General features: G+C 39.6%; 2 protein-coding genes across 3 annotated transcripts; one reads left to right on the forward strand and one right to left on the reverse strand.

Annotated features, from left to right (window-relative positions):
- The first annotated feature begins 11,658 nt into the window (after positions 1 to 11,658).
- Positions 11,659 to 13,034, forward strand: c1ql3b (complement component 1, q subcomponent-like 3b). Its single transcript, XM_035670668.1, has 2 exons — positions 11,659 to 12,279; positions 12,617 to 13,034. Exons 1-2 carry the CDS (start codon positions 11,659 to 11,661, stop codon positions 12,794 to 12,796), a joined length of 801 nt encoding a protein of 266 aa, XP_035526561.1. The 3' UTR covers positions 12,797 to 13,034.
- A 208-nt stretch (positions 13,035 to 13,242) lies between these two features.
- Positions 13,243 to 18,114, reverse strand: pter (phosphotriesterase related). Of its 2 annotated transcripts, none has more exons than XM_035670666.1 (5): positions 18,007 to 18,114; positions 17,094 to 17,552; positions 16,389 to 16,654; positions 15,166 to 15,306; positions 13,243 to 14,705 (listed from the first exon to the last, which is right to left on the reverse strand). In XM_035670666.1, exons 2-5 carry the CDS (start codon positions 17,523 to 17,525, stop codon positions 14,495 to 14,497), a joined length of 1,050 nt encoding a protein of 349 aa, XP_035526559.1. In that variant the 5' UTR covers positions 17,526 to 17,552; positions 18,007 to 18,114; the 3' UTR covers positions 13,243 to 14,494. The 2 variants fall into 2 exon arrangements, with proteins under 2 accessions (XP_035526559.1, XP_035526560.1); XM_035670667.1 differs by having other exon boundaries at positions 17,945 to 18,092.
- Between the last annotated feature and the right edge of the window lie 2,242 nt (positions 18,115 to 20,356).

The raw sequence follows: 20,356 nt of genomic DNA on the forward strand, positions 1-20,356 counted from the left end.
GGGGGGGGGGGGGGGGTTGAGTTTTGAAGGATGTACAGTAGGTGTGTTTGTGAATATGAGCGATAGATTGTATATGTGAATACCAAGCTAAAAAAAACCTGCTGCTGAGTACATGTACAACTGGCTAAAATATTTCATTCCTACAGGCAGTACCTGCCAGGGAGAATTTGCAGAGCAGTCCCGTTTGCATGATGATTTGGAGACAGTTTTGTAGAATCAAAATAAATGTAAAAGTCTATATTATGTGTCTTTATTTCGGAAAAAGTGGTCAGATGTGTTTGGAATTAATATCAGGACAAAAAGGTAGTTTTCTTTGACCATGAACGTCTTAATGCTACATGTTTCCATTGAAGGTGTTAGATCACAAAGGCATTATTTAACATTATTTCTTCATACCTTTATTACGGGAGGGATTGGGCATTTTCTGAAATTGAAAAAGAAACTTTTAAAAACTATTGTAAGTATTTTGTCCCTTTTTTTTTTAACCTGTTTTTGTTATTAAGGGCAACATAAACATACAGTGGTTACTCATTTTACATCACTGTATTCATTACAATATTTAAGGCCAAAGAAACATTTCACTCTCACAATGTTACCCATTTAACAGGAGAGTTAAAGTGAAGTGACACCATGTAATGTTTGACAGAAAAAAATAAAATGTTCCTCTTACAAATAAACTGTTTAATTCATTAGTAGCCTACAACCTTGTTTGGTATGGTATGACCAGTAGTTTATGTGTAATTTTAGTCATATTTTACTCACTTTATGACTCCTAGTCCACATGTGCTACTGTTGCTGTTTGGTGAGGTTTTGTGACAATTCTCTGTGGGTTCGTTACAGAAAGAAACCCCTTTAATATTACACATTGTCATTTGATACATTGCCAGTATAAAATAATTATTAGTTCTCAAAGAAAATACCAAATGGAAGTTGATTTTATCCTGTAATGCCACTCAGTAAAAAATACTGGTAGTATTGTAATGACACCAGTTTACAGATAAAAAGAGATACATAATTTAACAAGCAAGCCTTAACTGTTTGTAAGAGGGATATAACAGTTAAATATTATTTGTTAAACAAATTTAAAGTATAATTCTCATTAGGACAGGCTGAACTCATAATTAGGTAAGTAATGTAGACAATTTCCACTGCAGCATTGAAGAGTGAGGTTGCTCCACAGATGTTACACACACACACATCTGTCAGATGGCCAGCTGTCTGCACACTGCTGAAACTGTCACCTCTAATAATGATGTTGTTCAGCTTGATTTCAGGCTCAAGAGGCTGTATGTGTAGATACCACAACTGTCTTTATTGTCTCTATTAATTTGTCATCTATTTTATTGCTAAGTGTGCAGTTTCCGAGCAAGGTGGGATGATGGATGGTCCTGCAGGTTATGTGTGTGTGTAGAGATCGGAAGACTATGTTTAAAGTGTGTTAAAGTGAAGCATGTAGTTTGAAGGTGTTTTCTGCTCTCTTCCTCTCTTCTCCACAGTGGCTGTCAGCTTTAATTATCTTTGACAATGAGCCTCCTGAATCCTAATTACGCTGAGCCTTGTCTTTCCTGGAGCTCCTCACCATTCACTCCAGCAGCATGACGCGCTCACACGTTCCAGTCCTCTTCACCCTAAATTAATTGGGTTTTTTCTCTCATCTCCTGACATCTTTTGGGAATCAAAGGTCGTCATTAGTTCGGGTGAGGATGTAGGGCGACAGAGAGACAGTCATGCATCAGACAGCAGCGCTGTCATGTGGCTGTCCCGGTTATGACAATGACTGGTCTTTATTCACTGTGCAGAGTCTTATATGAGAAGATTCATATGACTGGCCAGAACAGCTTATTGAGGCTCAGTAGTGTGTGAGAATTCACAATTATATTGTGTTCAATAGCTGGCGTGGACAGTGATGACCATAAGAGGCTTTTAGTTGGTCCAACTCTTAAATGTACTCTGGCATTTAGCTTGGAAATGAAAGGTGATTCCACAGAAAATGTCACATAAAACTTGCACTACAGCTATATGATATCTTAACTCCTAATTAAAGCGTTTCACTTAAACTGTTCAATGGGAATTTATCATTAAAATAGATAACTCAAACCAATTTAACATAGAAGTAGTCAACACAGGTGTGAAATGGTTGCTTTCTGCCTTGCAGGGGTAAGTTTAAAACAGAATGAGGAATTACAATAGATTAAATTAAAACTCCTCAATTAGCATGTGCGTTGTTGCTACATCCCACGTGATAACAGCTATAGCTAGAAAAAAAACTAGCAGAAGGTGTTATCTAGTTATAACTGTGTGCTTTGAAAATATAAAATACATTTACTCAGATAATATAATCAAGACGTCCTGAAAGCATGCTGTCCTTAGGCCCAGACAGTGTAGCAGTGTTGGCTGCACATGTGATGGGAGAATGCACTGTGCATACAGAGTGCAGAGGGTTGTCATTTCTCTAATTTGTATAAGTGTGTTCCCATTTAATGGTATTCTGGCTAACGTGAGTGGAAAGTGTGCTGCTGAATGGTTACTATTCTATTGAATGGGTCTACTTTCAACCAAAACATGCCATTTTATTGCTTTCTTCTGTTTATATTATCCCCAGATAAGTTCACTAGTTCATTAGCCTCATCAGCCACATCCAATGACTGAAGTGGAAGGTACATTTGTTCAATCAGCCGCATAGCTGATGGTTATTTTTACTTTAAAAAACATATCGGGTTATGTTTTGAATATGGAGAAGAAAACTGGCCATTATTGCAATTTATTAGTTTGATGGTTTATCATGTCAGGATGATTAATTCAGAGTAGTGTCAGGTAAGACAGACCTGTGTCTTAAATTTCTTAAAGTCACTGTAAGTAATGTATTTCAGAAGTGTTTTTTGTTGAAATTCTCTTTAGACAGAAATCAATAAATCAAATGCTCTGAAAAACCCAGTATCTGTTGCAGTCACAGTCCTGTAATAAGCCCAGCCAATGATTCCATTCAGACCTAATGAAATGATCGGCTGGCCGACCTGCCTGTCTGCCTCTGCACACTCTGCCCCTATATTCAATGCACAGATATTGCTAAGGCTGCCGAGCTAGTTGCACAATAATGGCAGAGAAAGACCAGCCATAGTGTATGGTTTCACCTGTAACTAGAACAGTTTGTGCTCCTAAACAAAGTAAGAAAAGAAATTTGGAAGCAACAGGTCAACATTGGTGGGAATTTTCAATGAGAACTGAGGGACAGGTTATTATCTGCTTTGTTTTGGAGAGAATTTGTTATGTCCCTGAACTATGTAGTATGTAGAACTATGTATGAATGAGACAGGAGGTAGCTGGATACAGTTAGTGATGACAACGATACGCTGTGCTCCTCTCTGGCACTGCGTGTTCATGTGTTGGGGGAGCACTTTTGGAGGGAGGCCTCAAGGGACGGAGTGGGATTTCTTTGGTTGGATACTTTCAAAGATCTAGCCATCTCTTGTTAGTTTCTCCAACGTTACCTTCCCTATGTTTAAGGTAATCACAAATCCTGTTCTGTGAGGCCAACCTCGCCCAAATCAGGTCTGTTTCTACCTTTGCCCTGCATGTTATCATTAAGCTGCAACTAAAATGTGGTGAAAATGATGGAACTGATGCATTGTGGGAGCGTGTAAATGAATCAGAGGAACCGTCTGGATCTCCAATCAACAGCTGCATTGTTTTCTTGGAGCTATGACAGGTGGTTACTACTCAAGGTTGAGCTAAATTCTGTTGTTTCAGTCATTATGTTGAACACAATGATTTGCCTTTAGTTGTTGTGTAATTGCAGATCTGAGGAAAGAAAGATATTTCTTCTTCCTTTGTAATGTGATTGGTTGTTTCTGAATGTGAGTCTGATTTGTGTCTATATAAGGTTTAATCTTTCCTTATCACATCTTCATTTTTTGCTCGAGTCGAGACTTTAGGTGAAGAAAAATCGGTACCATCATCAAATTACTTTAGAGAAACACCCACCTGCAGAATATTAAAGGTCCAGTGTGCAGGATTTAGTGGCATCTAGCGGAATTGCAGATCAATTCACCCCCCCCTTCCAAGCGCAAAGACGAAACTATGGTGGCCGTGGAATGCGCAAAAATGGAAGGTGACCTGCAGCGTCTATAGATATAAACGGTTGATTCTAAGGTGGTACCAAGATAACAAGTGCTATATTTCCTAATGAAAACATGAATATGAATATTATATTCCATTTCTGCCAATAGATCCTCCTAAATTTCACATACAGGTCTTTTAATAAGATCTCACAACTAAAAACATAAATCACTTGAATGTCATCACAGGGCCTCATCCTGTGATTTTATATATATATATATTTGCAGCATTTTTTCTTGTAAAGTGTAGGTTAAAGTTAACATAGTTAACATAGTTCATTTTCTATTTCTTCTAACATGTTAAGAGGTCATTCACACTTTCACATGACACCCTCAGTAAATGTAGAAGGGCAGAGAAAATTGTGAAACAGTAAGAGGGAGGGAGTGATGATACAGAGATTGGGTGATAAATCTTGTTCTGATCAGGTTTCTCTGGTGCCCTCACACCTCAGTCTCTTTCTTGAGGTAATTAATCAATCCCAGACTGGAGGCATTGATCGGCCTCTTGCGGCCCTCGGTATGTTTACACTCCTCGATTGTATTTGCCACTAAGCCTCTTGCTGACGCTCAATCTCATCGGCAGAAAATGTGACACTCCACCCTCTGATGCCATCAGCGGACCGGTGCATCGATTGACATCTCGATGAAAATCAATCTATTTATTTTTTTGTTGCATGGGGGATTTGGTTTTGTTATAATCCTTTGTTGTAATCCTGTATTCCAGGATGCAATACATACAGTTTTATTGGGAACAATCAAACCCCTCCTGGAATGCGGGGGCGAGTATTTTCTCAGAGATGGTTACACACAATGCCAAATATCTACATTTATGTGTTTCTCTCAAATATAAAGCCATGAAAGAGACTATTTTAAGTATGTGTATACTTTGCAATACAACTATTGACACTGACCCTTTAAATACATTATGGTTCTTCATCTGGTCCTCAGATTGTTAGAATGTTGAAGGGCAAAATAACTAGAAACTAAAGATGTTAAATAAATGCAGTGAGTGAAAAGTACTATATTCTTTATACTTACTACTTATAGAGTTTATCCACAAAGTTATGGAAATACTCAACCAAGTAAAGTACCTCATTGTATTTAAATGTAGAACTTGAGTAAATAAACTCAGTTTTGTAAACCATAATAATATCAAATATATTCAATTTCATTTTTTAATAGTCACGATTATGTGTGTCCCAGTTTCCCCTGTTATTGAACTGGTGCTGTGGACAGTTTGAGTTTGAGACATGATGGTTTAAAATCTTGCAGGATTTCAAAGATGTTTTCAGCATAATGTGGTTATCAGTAATTAGGTTATGTTAGTCAGAGCTGAAAATCTATTGCATAGTAGCAGATTTTTGAATCGCTGCCCACATCTCGGATTTTTATGAAAGGAAATCTGAACATTACCTTTTCTTCCTGTTACAGGTAATTTTTTGGAATACCTGTGTGGGGATTTGATTTACCTGCATTCTGTTTGGCCTGTGTAGTCTCTTTCATTGTGATCTCCTTCTCATAGTTTGCATTTTCTAATATTTCTTCTGAACTGTTTGTATGCCTTTCTATATTGTTACTGAGCCTCTCACAGGATGCAACTCATGATTCAACATCTTATTCACAGACTGCATGTGAATGATGACGTGTTTGAGCGTGCTGGTGGAGGACAGAAGGATGCCGAAGAGACGAAAACATGATATTTTAATTGAATTAGTAACATGAGATATTGTTGTGATTATACACACTTATATCTTAACTATAGCAACATTGTTCAACCAGGTGAGATTGTGAAAATGAAAGCTTAGAGAAATAAGAGAATTTTAAATGTTTTTCTTTTACTGAAGTTTGACAGGTTTCTCGATTTTGTGTAAGGTCACCCATTAAAGTTGTGCGCAGAAGCTTGTTTGAAAGCGGTGTGACTCATTTTGCTGTATTTTAAAATGCTATGGTTACTTGGAGGAGGCACAAATAGAAGCAAAGTGGAAAAGAATGATTAAGAACCGGTGACATTACTGGAAAACCAGCAATATAACTACTGAAATTAACTAAATAATTTTCCAAAAAATGACTTTTGAATGTTTAAACAATACGCAGTTTGCTGTGCTAGATTTAAGAAAATTTTAAAATGCCTCTACAAAATATCTGAAACAAAGTGATTGGCATTAAAAAAAGCTGACATATTTTTCTGTATTTGCAGTTTTTCTTTTACTTGTTTTTAGTAAATTACAATTTGTGACTCAAATTTCAGACAAAAATTACTCGATAGAAGGATAGCTGTTTATGTTTGTTATTCTTTTTGTAGCAATGTTTTTAATACTGCCCTCTTGGCCAGGTCTGTACTTGTATAGAACCTTCCTTGTCTTCCAACCACTCAAAGCGCTTTTACACTACCTGCCACACTACATACATTCATACAGAAACTAATTCACATTCATACACCGATGCACAGAATCAGGAGCAATTTGGGGTTCAGTATCTTGCTTAAGGACAGTTCAACATGCAGCTGGAGGAGCATTGCTTTTATTCAATAAGACATTTTTTTTAAGAATCAAGTGAATTGTTTGAAGTCCACACAAGAACAAAATGAGAACCCTCCCTCCCACACTGTTAATGAAGAATGAAAAGTGTCACACTGACACAAGGACATGCACATAAATAAAATAAAAATTTTAAAGTAATTGTTTGCCTGTCAGCTGGTAGCAAATAATACAATCAAACGAAACAATCACCAATCACACCTTGATTTTCACTTGAATGAAAACCCCGTTCTCCAGTATGAAACTTAAGTCCCACCCTGGATGATTGTGATTGCTTCTCCATCTTAAATACAGTACAGGACCAGCTTTGAGTGGGTGGTGTGGTAACGCATTCTGTTTCCCCCCCTCCACCCTGCTGAGCTGAACTGTTGAGCCCAGCCTTTTCTGTGGAAAAGAAAATAAACACTCAAATTTTGAAAGAGCAGAAGGTGTGAAAAAGTACAGAGGGACATGCATCTTATCACTGCCTGGCACACATGGTGTGTTATCAGTTGATAAACACTTGGGTGTCAATGGTCACATAATATTTCTGTTTATATTCCTGGCTGGTAATGAGAAGCCCATTCAGTTTCCTTCTCATTCACTGCGTAGAGTCTTTGACGAACCTGTCTCAGCTTTGATTGTCATAACCGCAAATGAACCCTGCTTAGCCACCCAGGTCAGGCTACATAAATGCCATACATATTTCATGCAGCATCCCAGTTATCTGACAACGGGATTTTTCTTTTTTATGTGAATTGAAATCACGCCTCATATTTCATTAGACACTCGGAAAAAGCCTCCGGTCTGTGGTCAGATGGGCTGTATGTTTTATTCATGTCCTCTGAACATCTGCTTGTCCGGATGTCAAAAATCATCAGGCTCCCACAGGACTCCTGCCCGACTGGTTGTAAATGAACTCCAAAGTCGAGACTCAAAACAACCTGTCAGGGCTCTCCACCACCAGAGGAATCTTTCAATACATCAGCGGAGGTGAGCTGAGTAGCTGAGATCTTGTGCTGGAAATGAGTGATGAATGTCAACTTTGGACACGTGAGGGTTTTTTTATTTGTTTATTTTTTTTAAACAGAAATTAAAAGTGTGCACTCTGATTCAGTTGGTGTGATACTGTGAAAAGCTTTCTAATACAAGTTGCGTCTTCTTCCCACAGCTTTTGGTGGATTTTGACACTGCTGTTCACTCTGGCTCCTGGTCGACAAGTCTCCCTGAGTCACTGGAGGCTCGTGCCAACTGGAGGGAAAGAGCCTGACCACTAACAAGTGCTCACTGACTCATAGCCGCCACAGTATGTCCCACTGTGTTTCTGTGTGTGTGTGTGTGTGTGCGTGTGTCTTCATATACTATTCTATTATATACTATTCTATTTCTCACTTTGCACCCATCCCACATAAAATGTGTGCTCTTTTAGAAATGATCATGTATTTTAGCTCACATGCAGTGCCCTCCCAAACTCAGCTGTAAGAATGATGCGTGAATAAAATAAAACAAAATGAAACCAGGAAATACTAAGAGGAAATATCGCAACCAGTAAAGCGGTTTTGAGTTTTTCTTCTTTTTAAGGGGGAATTGTAAAAAGGAATTTTACTCTGAAATTTCCTGTCTCAATTATTGGCATCCATTGATGTATTGTTCAATTTTTCATAATTTGTTGCAATTTGACTGCACTAAAAATATTATCCATTAAGATCCCTATTATTCTGTTTTTTACACACTTTAAATCTGTTCTGTGCTCTGAAGGTCATTTAATATTATGTCCATTACCTCTGGTTTTATTATCCTGAAACTTTAATTGTAACAACCCTCATATAAAGGCTAAATGCTCATCATGCTTCCATGAGGCTAACATGCTAACAATGGCAATGCTAACAAGTTGATGTTCAGCAGGTTTACTGTTTACGATGTTCACCATCTTATTTAAGTGTTTTGCTAATTAGCACTAAACATAAAGTACGGCTCAGGCTGATGGGAGTAATGTTGCAGGTATATGGTTCTTAACTTAAGGACACGTTATAAATCTGACCTGATGATGGCGCTAGATAAAGAGTTAAGGGATCAACAAAGTTATAATATATATATATATATATATATATATAAAACTCCTTGGGAGACATGACTGTGTACGAAATGTCACGGCAATCTATCCAAAACTGCAAACATCATGATGCCGCCAGAGGAAAAGTCAAAAGATCACCAGAGACAAGAGGATACATTGTCTGGTGGATTTCTGAAAGAAATTTCATGCCGTTTTATCCAATAGATGTTGAGATATTGTTGTTGACCCTTTTAATTGGGGTCAAATGAATGGCATCTTCACAGTTGTATAAGATCAACCTTTTATGACCTTTTATGTTTGACACTCATACTGCAAAAACAACCAAACTTGAATTGAAAAATGGTCTTAGCAATGGTGTTGCTAATTGCTAATAACAATTGCTTTACACACCTAAAAGACACAGAAAAACATCAGCATTCATTTGGAGCCATGTATCTGTTTCTGCTAAATGACTTTACTCTTATTTTAGCTTCTGTCTTGAGGGAAATATTTCACTAGAGCTAAGTGATTTACTAAGCTAGTTACATTAACTATTGTCTGCAGGTAACTTTGGTGCTGGGCAGGTGGTAGTGTAGAGCAAACATTTGCATCTAAAAACAACACTAATGAGTGATAAGATTGAACCAAAAACATCAAGGTTTTGGACCATGAAACAAAAAAATAAGCTGAAAGATGCTAAAGCGCTTCATAGAGCGGAAGAGAGAAAATGTAGCCTATAGTCTGCGATAATTCTTGTTGGGCTCATCACTACAAACAACAACTTTCACCTAACACGTTACATTCTTAATAAAATATCATTGATTATTGCAGCTTTTAAACATTATATCTCAAGGTTATATGATATTATTTAACCCTAATCTATTTTCTAACAATGACAAATACATAAGTTGGATGGGAAAGAGGCCTTGACATGACTCCTACTGACGCCGCTTGTGGTATTGTAATTAATCACATTCATCTATTTGTATATGACTGCTAGTTAAAATGGCTCAGTGTCTCTTATTTTACTGGAGAGAAATGGGCCAAAATATATCCCACTTATGATGTCAGCAGTGACCAGCTACAATGGGCCATCTGTTCCGATTATGCATCTCTTTAAATAAGTTCTAGACCTCAATATTGGAAACAATACAATAGATCCAAATCCATTCATAACAATATTATACCTTCAACAGGACATTACTTTAGTCGAATGCTATACCATTTACATCAGTGGTAGCTTGTACGGCTGCTTGTCTTTCCTCTTTAATACGGTGGATCGAGAAGGACCATGATGTATCCTCAAACTGAGAAACCAATTTACTTTAAATATCCTTTCTGACATATAGGTGTTTTCTTTCTTTTTTGTTCATGCATTGGTTTTCTGTAATTATTTGCCGTATACTGTACAACTTTCTCTCTTTGTCATTATTGTCTGTACCATTAATATTGTCTTTTTGAAATAGGATAAACGTCTAAAAGAATAAAAGTGTCTAAACTTGTTGAGTGCATTAGTGGCCGGATGAGATGCTTAAAGGCAGCGAGGGTTCTCTAAATAGAGCCCCAAATTGAGTGTGTCTTACTTAAACGACACATTAACATATCACATATACACATCTGATAGCAATTTCTTGTGGCAGACTCTTTTATTTGTAAAACAATGCAGCTATTTGTTAATTTTTACAGCTCTTTTAACTATATAAAGAGTCTCAATGGCACTTTTTTGAGATCATGATTCCACAATCGCGCTGTTGCATTTGTGACTTCCATTGAATCTCATTCGGGCTGCAATCAAAGCCTCCCTCCTCCCAAACAAACAAGGTGTTTTTCCTTCTTGTTCATCTATCTCTCCACCTGGCAGTGAGGTGCCATCGACACAGAGTGACAGCCCCTGCATTCATGAGCACATCATCATCTGCCCTCCTCACCAAGAATTAGCCCTTCATCACTCAAACCTTACTGAAGTTTTGTCTGGACATTTTGTTTTAAAGCTTGGAAATCTATATTCACTGTTTGGCTCATAAATAAGTGAAAATTGTGTTAAACTCAACACTTTTTATATTACAACCAACACTTTTGTTTTTTAAGTCACAACTGCTTACCAGTGGTAATTAATGAGTGATTATTAAGTGATCTCACCATATTTTCCTAAATGAATTAAGAAGTCATTTAATCCGTATATTTGTGTGAAGCCATCCTTCATTGCCAGCTCCTAGTGACTCCCTCCTTCCTTTCAGTGGCTCTATAGATTTTCTCCAAATGATAAATTGGACACGGGGAGCCACTGAGGTGTGACCAGGTGCCAAAGGAGTATAGCTTCTTGTCTTTAATGGGCCTAATTATGCTTAAGACCTTTAGAGCTGTTTGGATAAGTTCTGGCAACGTGTTGTGGGATGTAACGTCACAGTCATCAATAGAAAAAGTAATGCACACTGCGTTAAAACAATGATTTGATACAAACAAATAAAATAAAGTAGTCACGTTTCAGAGCCTCAAAGTTGCACCAGTGTTTGTATGTGTTCCACTTTCTCTCCTCTGATTGAAGAAATGCATAAATCCTATCCCATCCATCACCTCTACCCCTCCCCTCAGTCTCCAAACACAGAAGCGGCTTACGGCTCATTTCTAGCCCATTCTCTCCTGTGGCACCGTGGTGGGCAGAAAATTGCGCAGCTGACTTTGTCCTGCACAACCACATAACGCAGATTGTGTAGTTTTTACTCTCAGGAAGTCTTTTGTTGTGTTTTTTTTCTTCCAGTGAGAAGGTGGAGATGAACCAGTTGAACGGATGCTGCAGCGCGTAAAAGTTGTGGATGGTTACTTTTGCGCATAAACATTTAAGGGACTATTTTATCTCCAAAAGTTGCTGTATAATACGAGAGCAGGTGAAATTTTTCCCTCTGCAAAAATATCGCCCACAAGCAGGCTGGAAGACCATCCACTCCGGAGAACACAGCGAATCCGCAGAGCGCAGATGATCGCAACCGGTGTTTGTGGCGTCGCGCTGGTGCTGGTGTTGGTGGTTCTGATCCCGGTCATGGTAAACACCGCCGGGACACCTGCCCGGTACGAGATGCTCGGATCCTGTCAAATGGTGTGCGACTCTCACGGGACCGCGGCCACGGCCACAGCCAAGGCAACCAACCCCATCAAAGACAACCGTCTGGTTCAGTCGCTGCCTACGTTCATCCAAGGTCCCCAAGGAGAGCCGGGGCGCGTCGGGAGGATGGGTCCGAGGGGTCCGGGTGGCGAGCCAGGGCAACCTGGACCTCCTGGCCCTCCTGGAGAGAAAGGGGCGCCTGGCCCTCCGGGTCCACCGGGAGCACCCGGAGCAAATGGGCCCACCGGTGCAATCAGCGCTGCCACTTACAACACAATCCCAAAGATTGCGTTTTATGCAGGACTGAAGAAGCAGCATGAGGGATATGAAGTGCTGAAATTCGACGACGTAGTCACAAATCTTGGCAACCACTATGATCCCTCTTCAGGGAAATTCACCTGCTCAATACCGGGGATTTACTTCTTTGTATACCATGTGCTGATGCGAGGCGGAGATGGAACCAGCATGTGGGCCGATCTCTGTAAAAACAGCCAGGTAGGACGCTTCATGATGTAACTGTTCAACAGTCTTTAGATTTGTTTCAGCTTTACTCTTCAGTTGTTTACAATATACAGTGAAATTTGATGGACACCTTCTTACTTTCGCAGTTTTACGCACACGTTTTACGCACGGTAGTACCCAAACAGACACTCCAAAAATACATTAGCTACTTGGAAATTTAAAGACAAACAAATAAACAGTGATGTTGTCTGAGGGCTGTTTTAAGTTCGAAATGAAAATGACAGTGTCCTCACTGATGTCCCCGGTTCTGATTTCAAAATAAAGACGCTTTTCATCGTTTCGAGTAAAAAATGTCAAATTTGCCTTCCAGGTGAGAGCCAGTGCCATCGCCCAGGACGCCGATCAGAACTACGACTACGCCAGCAACAGTGTTGTCCTCCACCTCGAGCCCGGGGACGAGATTTACATCAAGCTGGACGGCGGAAAGGCGCACGGGGGCAACAACAACAAGTACAGCACCTTCTCCGGCTTCATGTTGTACGCTGATTGAAACACGGAAAATATCTGCTGAGGGGGGGAAAGATCTGCTCTGCATATAGCTTGCTTCACTGCTCATGCTCAATTCAATGTCAGTTGGATTATTAGAGACAGAGCTCACCATTTTCCATATTGCAAAAGAGTCCAGAAACATGTGGAGGACGTCATGCGAAAAAAAAGAAAAGAACTGCACTCTGCAATGAAGAGCTTACAGTGTATTTACAGAATAATGAATTTTAAAGTGTACAGCATTGAATTGTACCCCTTGTTCGATTAATTAGTGTCGCTATTGCACCCTGAATGAACTGTTTAGCTTTACAAATTAAGTTTGCTGATATGTCAAACATACTGTAGCTGCCGTTAACATATACTGAGTGATTCTAGACTGAAAGTTCAATGTATTGACATTTAGCACTCAATTATAGATGCTTAAATTATACTCACATAGTCACCACTCTGTTCACAGTGTTCACAGTCCACGTGTGTGCTTTATTTTTCAAAAATATTTGATGGTTGTTGCATTTTTACGTGAAAATGTAAAAGCTGTGGTGATGCATGATTATAAAAAAATAATATTTCAACACTTTAAAGAGGAACAAAATCTGTAAAAAGGGCCATTCTGATGCTCATATTGAATTTGAATTTGAATTGAATTTTTCTTGTCTCAATATGACAGCTGGTTGGGGCCACGGGGTGGCCTGGTGGTTAGTCACCATCACAAACTGGACAGTCACACTGACAGAAATGTTTCCTCGAGCTTGACGATGATCTGCTTGCTGACTGTTAAGCCCCTCCAGATAACACTGTCAGCCAATGTGTAAAATATAATGTACAATTAAGTCCTCTGGCTCGCTCTCTAATCCTCTCTGAAGATAAATCAAAGTTATGTAGTTGTTCATGGTGAACAGTCAGCTGTGGCGATCATGCCATTGATCATGTGGTGAAGTCACCCTGTGAGGCCACCTGTTCCCAGATGAGAGGAGAACATGTCCTTCATCGGGGCCTGCCAGCCAGTCAGCCTCCTATAGACACCCAGACACCCACTGAGGGGCAACAGGACAACTCATCTAACACAGCCGCATTGTGACAAGAGCAGAGCAGCATACTGATTACTAACACGCTTGTTATTTTCAACTCATAAAAACATGTTTCCAAATGTCGCTTACAAATACAAAAGAAACGGTGACATTGACTCTGGAAAAAATCAATTAGCACCATATTAGCGAGCACAACTGTAGGCAATACCTCGACATAAAAGAAAATATTTCTTTTCACATTTCTGCAGACATGAAAAAGCTATTTTTGTGACAAAACATGACTGCTTATTAGAGGCACCTGCATTCTCCTTTATATAATTTGCATTCAAAGTGAATAATGTATAATCGCAAATATAAAATCAAGTTTTAATTAATGACGGCCTGTATAAAAGCTCTTTCAGCTGGATGAAACAACGGCTTGTAATTATTTTCCATTGGAAAGACAAAGTGATAGAACATTTTGCTATGCTGAAAAATGTAAGCCCATTGAAGACAAATTCATGCCCAAACACCGAAAGCTCATTGGTTTGCGGGTCCAAAAGAACATTTATAAAAGAGTTTGGACTGTGATTATTGCAAAGATCTCAAATTATTCATTGTGGGGTGTTCAGTAATCATCTGAAGATAAAATAATCGCTACATCAAAACACCTTCTTTGGGTCTCTGTTCATGCTTTATTTAAAGGTCAGCCAGCGTTTCGGGTTGTCGATGAGGATCTTATCCACCTGGTGCTGCGAGATGCCCCTCATCAGCATCTTCGGCACAATGTTCTTCAGGATGTGAGAGTAACCGTGACCGCCGTACTTGGTGAGACGGTTCTTGGTGTGGATGTCGTGTGCGACCACTATATTGTCCTCGTAGCCCTCCTTCACAAGGAACGCCAAGCTGAGCATGAACAGAGAAACGTGAAAAACGAGGGGGGCCTTAAACATCACAAAACTGACCGTGTTTAGTTAAACTGTAATCGTCAATCTGCCTTCATGTGTTGTTGAACCTGTCTTTTGTATGTGGCCTGAATTTTGAGAGCAACATCACTCATTCATCACTCCTCCTGTTGACACACGCTCTTCCCTCCGCTGTAGAAGGAGATTGGTGTGTCTCAGTTTCTGGGAGAAACTGGAGGACACACTCATCTCTCCAAGGGGACTAAAACACAAACGCAGCATTTTGCTCTAAATGATATACTTTACCTTAAACACATGACTTTACTGATACACGATACATTAATATATTAAGGGATTCTCTAAAAGAAAAGGAAATTTGAACACTAAGGTCATATTAAAATCTTAAGTGTTGACAATGTGGTCCAACTTAAGATTCGCTCCTGACACGTCTAACCACTTACGCTTTAACTCTCTGGCTGTCGCTGGGCATGTCCACCTCAAGGTTATACGGGTAGTTCAGCATCTCCGTTCCAAACAGATCATACTCCAGATAACTCCCCAGCTTCGCAAATTCGAGCAGTTCACCATCATCAAATATAGTCCTGCAGGAAGAGAGCGGAAGGTTATTGAAATGAAGGTGAAACATGCTAGAGTGGAGCGTAACAACACAGCAGTGAGTAATATGGGTCGAACGATATGTGTTTTTCAGGGCTGATACAGATTTTTAGAAATCAAGGAGACCAGTAACAGATACTTGGAACCAATATGCATCCCCACCTTTCTTTCGTCCTTCTTAGATGAATGTTTTGAATGAAGGTAAAAACAGCGTGTGACATTAGAAATCAGAAAAGTTGGTCTGTTATAAGGGTTGTCTTTTCAGTTTTCACTTATTTTCACCACCCTGAAAAGCAGATCAGTTTAAACTGATTTTCACACAGACTCCAATGAAATTGTGTTTCCTGCTGCAAGAAGACACTGACCACTGCTTTTTACTCTAAACAAGACTTTCTAACCCTAACCTTAAAGAAACAAATGAGGATAAAATGATTATGTACCAGATTCCCTCTAAAAGCAAACAAAAAGAAAAGAGTTGTTTGCGCTACTAAATGAGATTTTCACCTATGTATTTTTTGACTTTCTCCCCACATTTATTGATCATCTGAATACACACTGATACATTTTATTTTAAATAATGAGCTCTGGCCATCCCTGTAGAGTGCACGCCCCATCTACCATGGCCTTACCACAGCGGCCTGGCTGCATGTCTTCCTCCCTCTATCTGTCTACCCCTCTCTCTCTCCCTTTCCCATCCATCTTCGGCTGTATAAAATAAAGGTAAAAAAGCCCTCCAAAAATACCTCCTATTTGAGCTCCTATATGTCTTTAAAGTTTGGTTTGTTATCACTGACAATGAGCTATATGATGAAAGGGCCTGAAAGGTTTCCATCTACAACGCAGAAACACCTGCCTGGCTTCAGCTATATGTCTGTAGACTCTACCACTAATACAATATAAGACAATAACTGTGACACATTACTATGATTATAGTCAACAATAAAATGATCTCTGAGGAAAATATGCAGTGACTGCATGTGACTAATAAAAGGTTGATATCTAAAAAGGCTAATAAAACTGTCAAAAGATGATGTCATCCTTCAGCTAACACCTTCCAGAGACTTATCACCTGTCCAGATGTGACATGACAGTTTTGCTGATATCACCACCGGCCTCCTGAAGGATCCGGACGACTTCAGCCGGAGCAACAGGGTTCCTCCCGGGATGGATGATGACGGGACAGCCGAGCTGCGTCTGAGCGTGAGCCGTGGCCTTCAGCACCTTCGTCTCACTCTCTGTAATGGGCCAGCCGGTGCCGATCTCTCCGATCACGCCACAGCGGATGTCTGTGCCGTCTGCACCGTGAAGCACCTCGCTGACAATGATGTCTGTGAGCTGACGGGCAGGAAATGAAGAACTTGTTACTGACTTATTAGTGCATTAAAATAGCTTATTCTGATTACTGAGTTTTGTCCCTTTAGAGGCAAATGATGGGTTTAAATGATAATATCTAAACATCCATAGAGAGTACATGCACTGTCTCTATGTGTCACAACTAGAGGACTAGATAGAGAATCCATAAACCCGTTCCAATCAATCAAAAGATACAGAAGACTTCCTTTCAAATAAACACAGAACGTGCTGAGAGAATGAGTGAAATGTCAAAACGTCAGCACAACAAACTGATGAGGGCGTTCTTCCTGTCTGATTGAGTCATACAGTACCGGTAGCAAATTCCAGACACACACACTCATAAAGTTTCCACAATAATTTAGTTCAAATTGTTTAATGTTAGTTCAAACTGGGCTGCACCCGTTGTCAGACTGGGCCACACCTTCTCCACACTCATTCTCTTGGTGGCCTCGGTGTGGGTGCTGTCCACATAGTACCCTGCTCCAGCAACAACGTGGACCCCGGTGTCCTTGGCCAGCTGCCTGAGGGTGGGTAGGTCCCGGTCGATGCCCGTGGTGGTGTTCTCCACTATGGTGCCCCCGCCCGCCTTCCTGTAGGCCAGCAGCTCATCCCGCACAGCGCTGGTCTCCTGCAGCAGCAGCAGGTTCTCGTGGCAGCTGTAGGGGTTCTGTCTCAGCCAGTGCATGTGCTGCATCTTGAACGGGTTCTCCGCCACGGCCTCGTCGCCTGGAGGAGGAGGGAAGTAGCAGCACTCAAAGCTCATGGTCAGGTGCTCGTGGGTCATGGTGCGGCCAAGCTGGTCCGGATCCACCAGACCCAGGACGGTCTGGACCTTCCCACTCAACTGTGACATGATTGGTGTTCAGGGGTTTCCAACAACCTGAAAGGACACATATTATATATTATTAATGCATTTATAATGTGCAACATTATTACAGATCAGACAGGAGAGTGTTTGCTAAAAGACGACCTGGGAACTCATTGACCAGGTTGACTTAACATTAACAGTGCATGCAGGACTGAGACCTTTGGACTGCACAGTGCAAGACCTGATCCTTATTGAAACTATACGGGTCTGTGTAGGACCTTACGTCCTCCATTCCTAGCTACATGCTCGGTTTTGCAAAAAAAAAACACATCAGGAATTGCTGCAACATTCTGGTTTATTTACAAAGCACAACGTTTTTGTACAGCACTAAACAAACTAGTTGACATCAGCCGAATAAACAACGTGCAGTAAACTCGGAGGTGCAGCGAGAGGAGGGCGCTTACTTTAAATGAATCGACTTTAATCCCAAAAATGTGTCTAAACTGCTGAAAGACAGTTTGCTGACCTTGCTTCTGCTTGCAGCGGTCCACTTCCCCACGCAGCAGCCCGACTCAGCCAGCAGCTCCGCCCACCGATCAGCTCAGCAGCGTGTGAACCATCGCGAGAGATCACGAGAATACAGGTCTGTTGACAGGACTCACATGAGCTCTGTCGATAAATCAGTTTGTTATTGTTTTTTTTGTTTTTTTAATGTGTCTATGGAAACTTACATGTTTTTTTTTTAATTAATTAATGGGGATTTGCCAAACAAAATATAAATGATCAGAATATTACAAGCATGGACCTTAAATAAGTAGCCTTTATTGTTATTTAACAGGCGACAACAAATAATATAAAAAAATGATACATGAATAAATAGTCAAAAAAGTCGTCCAAAAGTTGTGGTTATTAAATAGAACTAATTTACTAATACTGCATAGATGACTTAATAGCCATTAATAAGAACATCATGAATAAAATCATTATTAAAGTGTCATTATGAGTTTCTGACATTTTAATAAGCCAACAGTAAACATAAGTCAGTATCTGTAACTATAAAAGTCATTATTTAATAAAGGGCTGTTAAAACAATCTATCTGCACTCATAAATGTTAATAAACTGTTAATAAACACTTTAAAGACTGTCTTGTGTTTGAGGTGAATAAACATCAGCCACACCCCGATAACCTCAAATTCTTATTATTACTGAGTTAGCATTAGTCTATTAAACATTTGATAATCATTTATAAAGCAATTGGTATACACCCTTGATGTATACCCTTCATAAAGAGTGAATTATCAGAATGTATGGCCTGTAGGCACTGATCAAGTCTCACCACACAAATTCAGTTACAAGCAAATGGCAACATAAAACTGTAATCAGCTGTCAGTTAAAATGATATCATCGTTTTGGAGAATGTGTGGATGAGGAGGGCGTGAGAGACAGACTGTGACTTTCTGTTTCTGTGCTCCTCTCTCAGCAGATGGTCACAGTCACCATCACGCTGACCATCCCTGCAAAAGTCTGAGCAAATGACCATCCACATACTGTAGAGCCTATACCATCCACTGTCTGCAAGATGTCTGTAAACTGTACTCTCAGGCAGCATCTGTGATTTAAAGCAAATATGTTGCAGTTTTTATATTTTATATTTTATGTTCTGTGGATAAGTCCTTTTTGTTTTTAGTGAGAAGTAAAAGATGAGGTTAGGGCTGCATGCAGTAACAGTTTGTATGTGTTTCTTGTGTCAAAATCCAATCTTAAATCCTTCTGATCACTTTAATACCTCTGCATAGTCAGACATCTGATCTGCTTACATTAGACATCTACTGCAGGCTGCAGGCCTCATCATGTCTGTGTTTGTTGTGGCTTCTAAACTGTGAACACAGTGGACACTTTAAATAAAAATCACCCATTTAGTACCTGCTTTTTTCTTCTTTTTGAATCTTTTTTTGACCACTATATTGTATCTGTATTTTATGTCTTTCTTTGGTTCTTTATTGTAAACCACTTTATGATGTTTGCTCAAGAAATATTCTCTATTAATACACTTTCTTATTTACTTACCCCCCACGTTTATTGCACTGTGTGTCAGGTAAAGTTTATAGGAATTATATCAAATCCAAACTAATTTAGGAATATATCCAATATGTAAATAAAATATAAAGTGAAGCTAAAACTTGAAATAACTCCAGGGCCCCACCACAAAAAAGATTACACACAGATCACAAAAAAAACAAGTAAACTGATTTAAGCCACCCCTGATATATATATAAAAAAATTAAGTAACACTACTGATAATAAGCTGAAAGACAAAATCAATACAGTCAGCCATCGTGACAGCAACAAACAAACAAACAAGGCAACGGGGATACAGGTTACCTATCTATCTCTCTCTACCTAGGGATGCAAAATCCCAACTAAAAAATGATCCAAAGTTCTTATGGTAAATGAGTTTTGGGAGCGCTGTTACTCATAAGCCCAGAGTACCATCCCACTGCAGGGATCCTCATTAGTGACAAAAGAAGATTGTTGCTCTCATTCATCTGTATGGCTGACATGTTTCAATCGGACACGACCACAGGGAGATTCTGAAGGAGAGGGATGACTAAAACCGCCTCTCCCTTGTGGACAGACCTCCTGAGCTACAACTCAGACATTAACAAGAATGTGAGTTTGATGCGTAGTCTGTACACTATGAAACCCTTGTTGTTATTTATTGACAAGTTTGTTTTTAAGGCCTGTTGTACGAGCCATCAGATTTGATTTAAAAAATGTATTGAAAATATGTGCTCACCATTGAGAACTCACTTTAAACACTTTATTTTCTTTGTTCCTCTCTTCATTTATATATTTTAACATTTTTTTGCATTAT

The sequence above is a fragment of the Morone saxatilis genome, unplaced genomic scaffold, assembly GCF_004916995.1.
Source record: "Morone saxatilis isolate NCDOM2014 unplaced genomic scaffold, NCSU_SB_2.0 Contig23, whole genome shotgun sequence".
Lineage (NCBI taxonomy): Eukaryota > Metazoa > Chordata > Actinopteri > Moronidae > Morone > Morone saxatilis.

Coding starts and splice junctions, on each gene's coding strand:
- c1ql3b (XM_035670668.1), top strand. CDS start 11,659: ATGATCGCAACCGGTGTTTGTGGCGTCGCGCTGGTGCTGGTGTTGGTG. Junction 12,280..12,616: donor ATCTCTGTAAAAACAGCCAG/GTAGGACGCTTC, acceptor TTTGCCTTCCAG/GTGAGAGCCAGTGCCATCGC.
- pter (XM_035670666.1), bottom strand. CDS start 17,525: ATGTCACAGTTGAGTGGGAAGGTCCAGACCGTCCTGGGTCTGGTGGAT. Junction 15,307..16,388: donor GTCATGTCACATCTGGACAG/GTGATAAGTCTC, acceptor CTCTTCCTGCAG/GACTATATTTGATGATGGTG. Junction 14,706..15,165: donor GACAGCCAGAGAGTTAAAGC/GTAAGTGGTTAG, acceptor GTTCATGCTCAG/CTTGGCGTTCCTTGTGAAGG.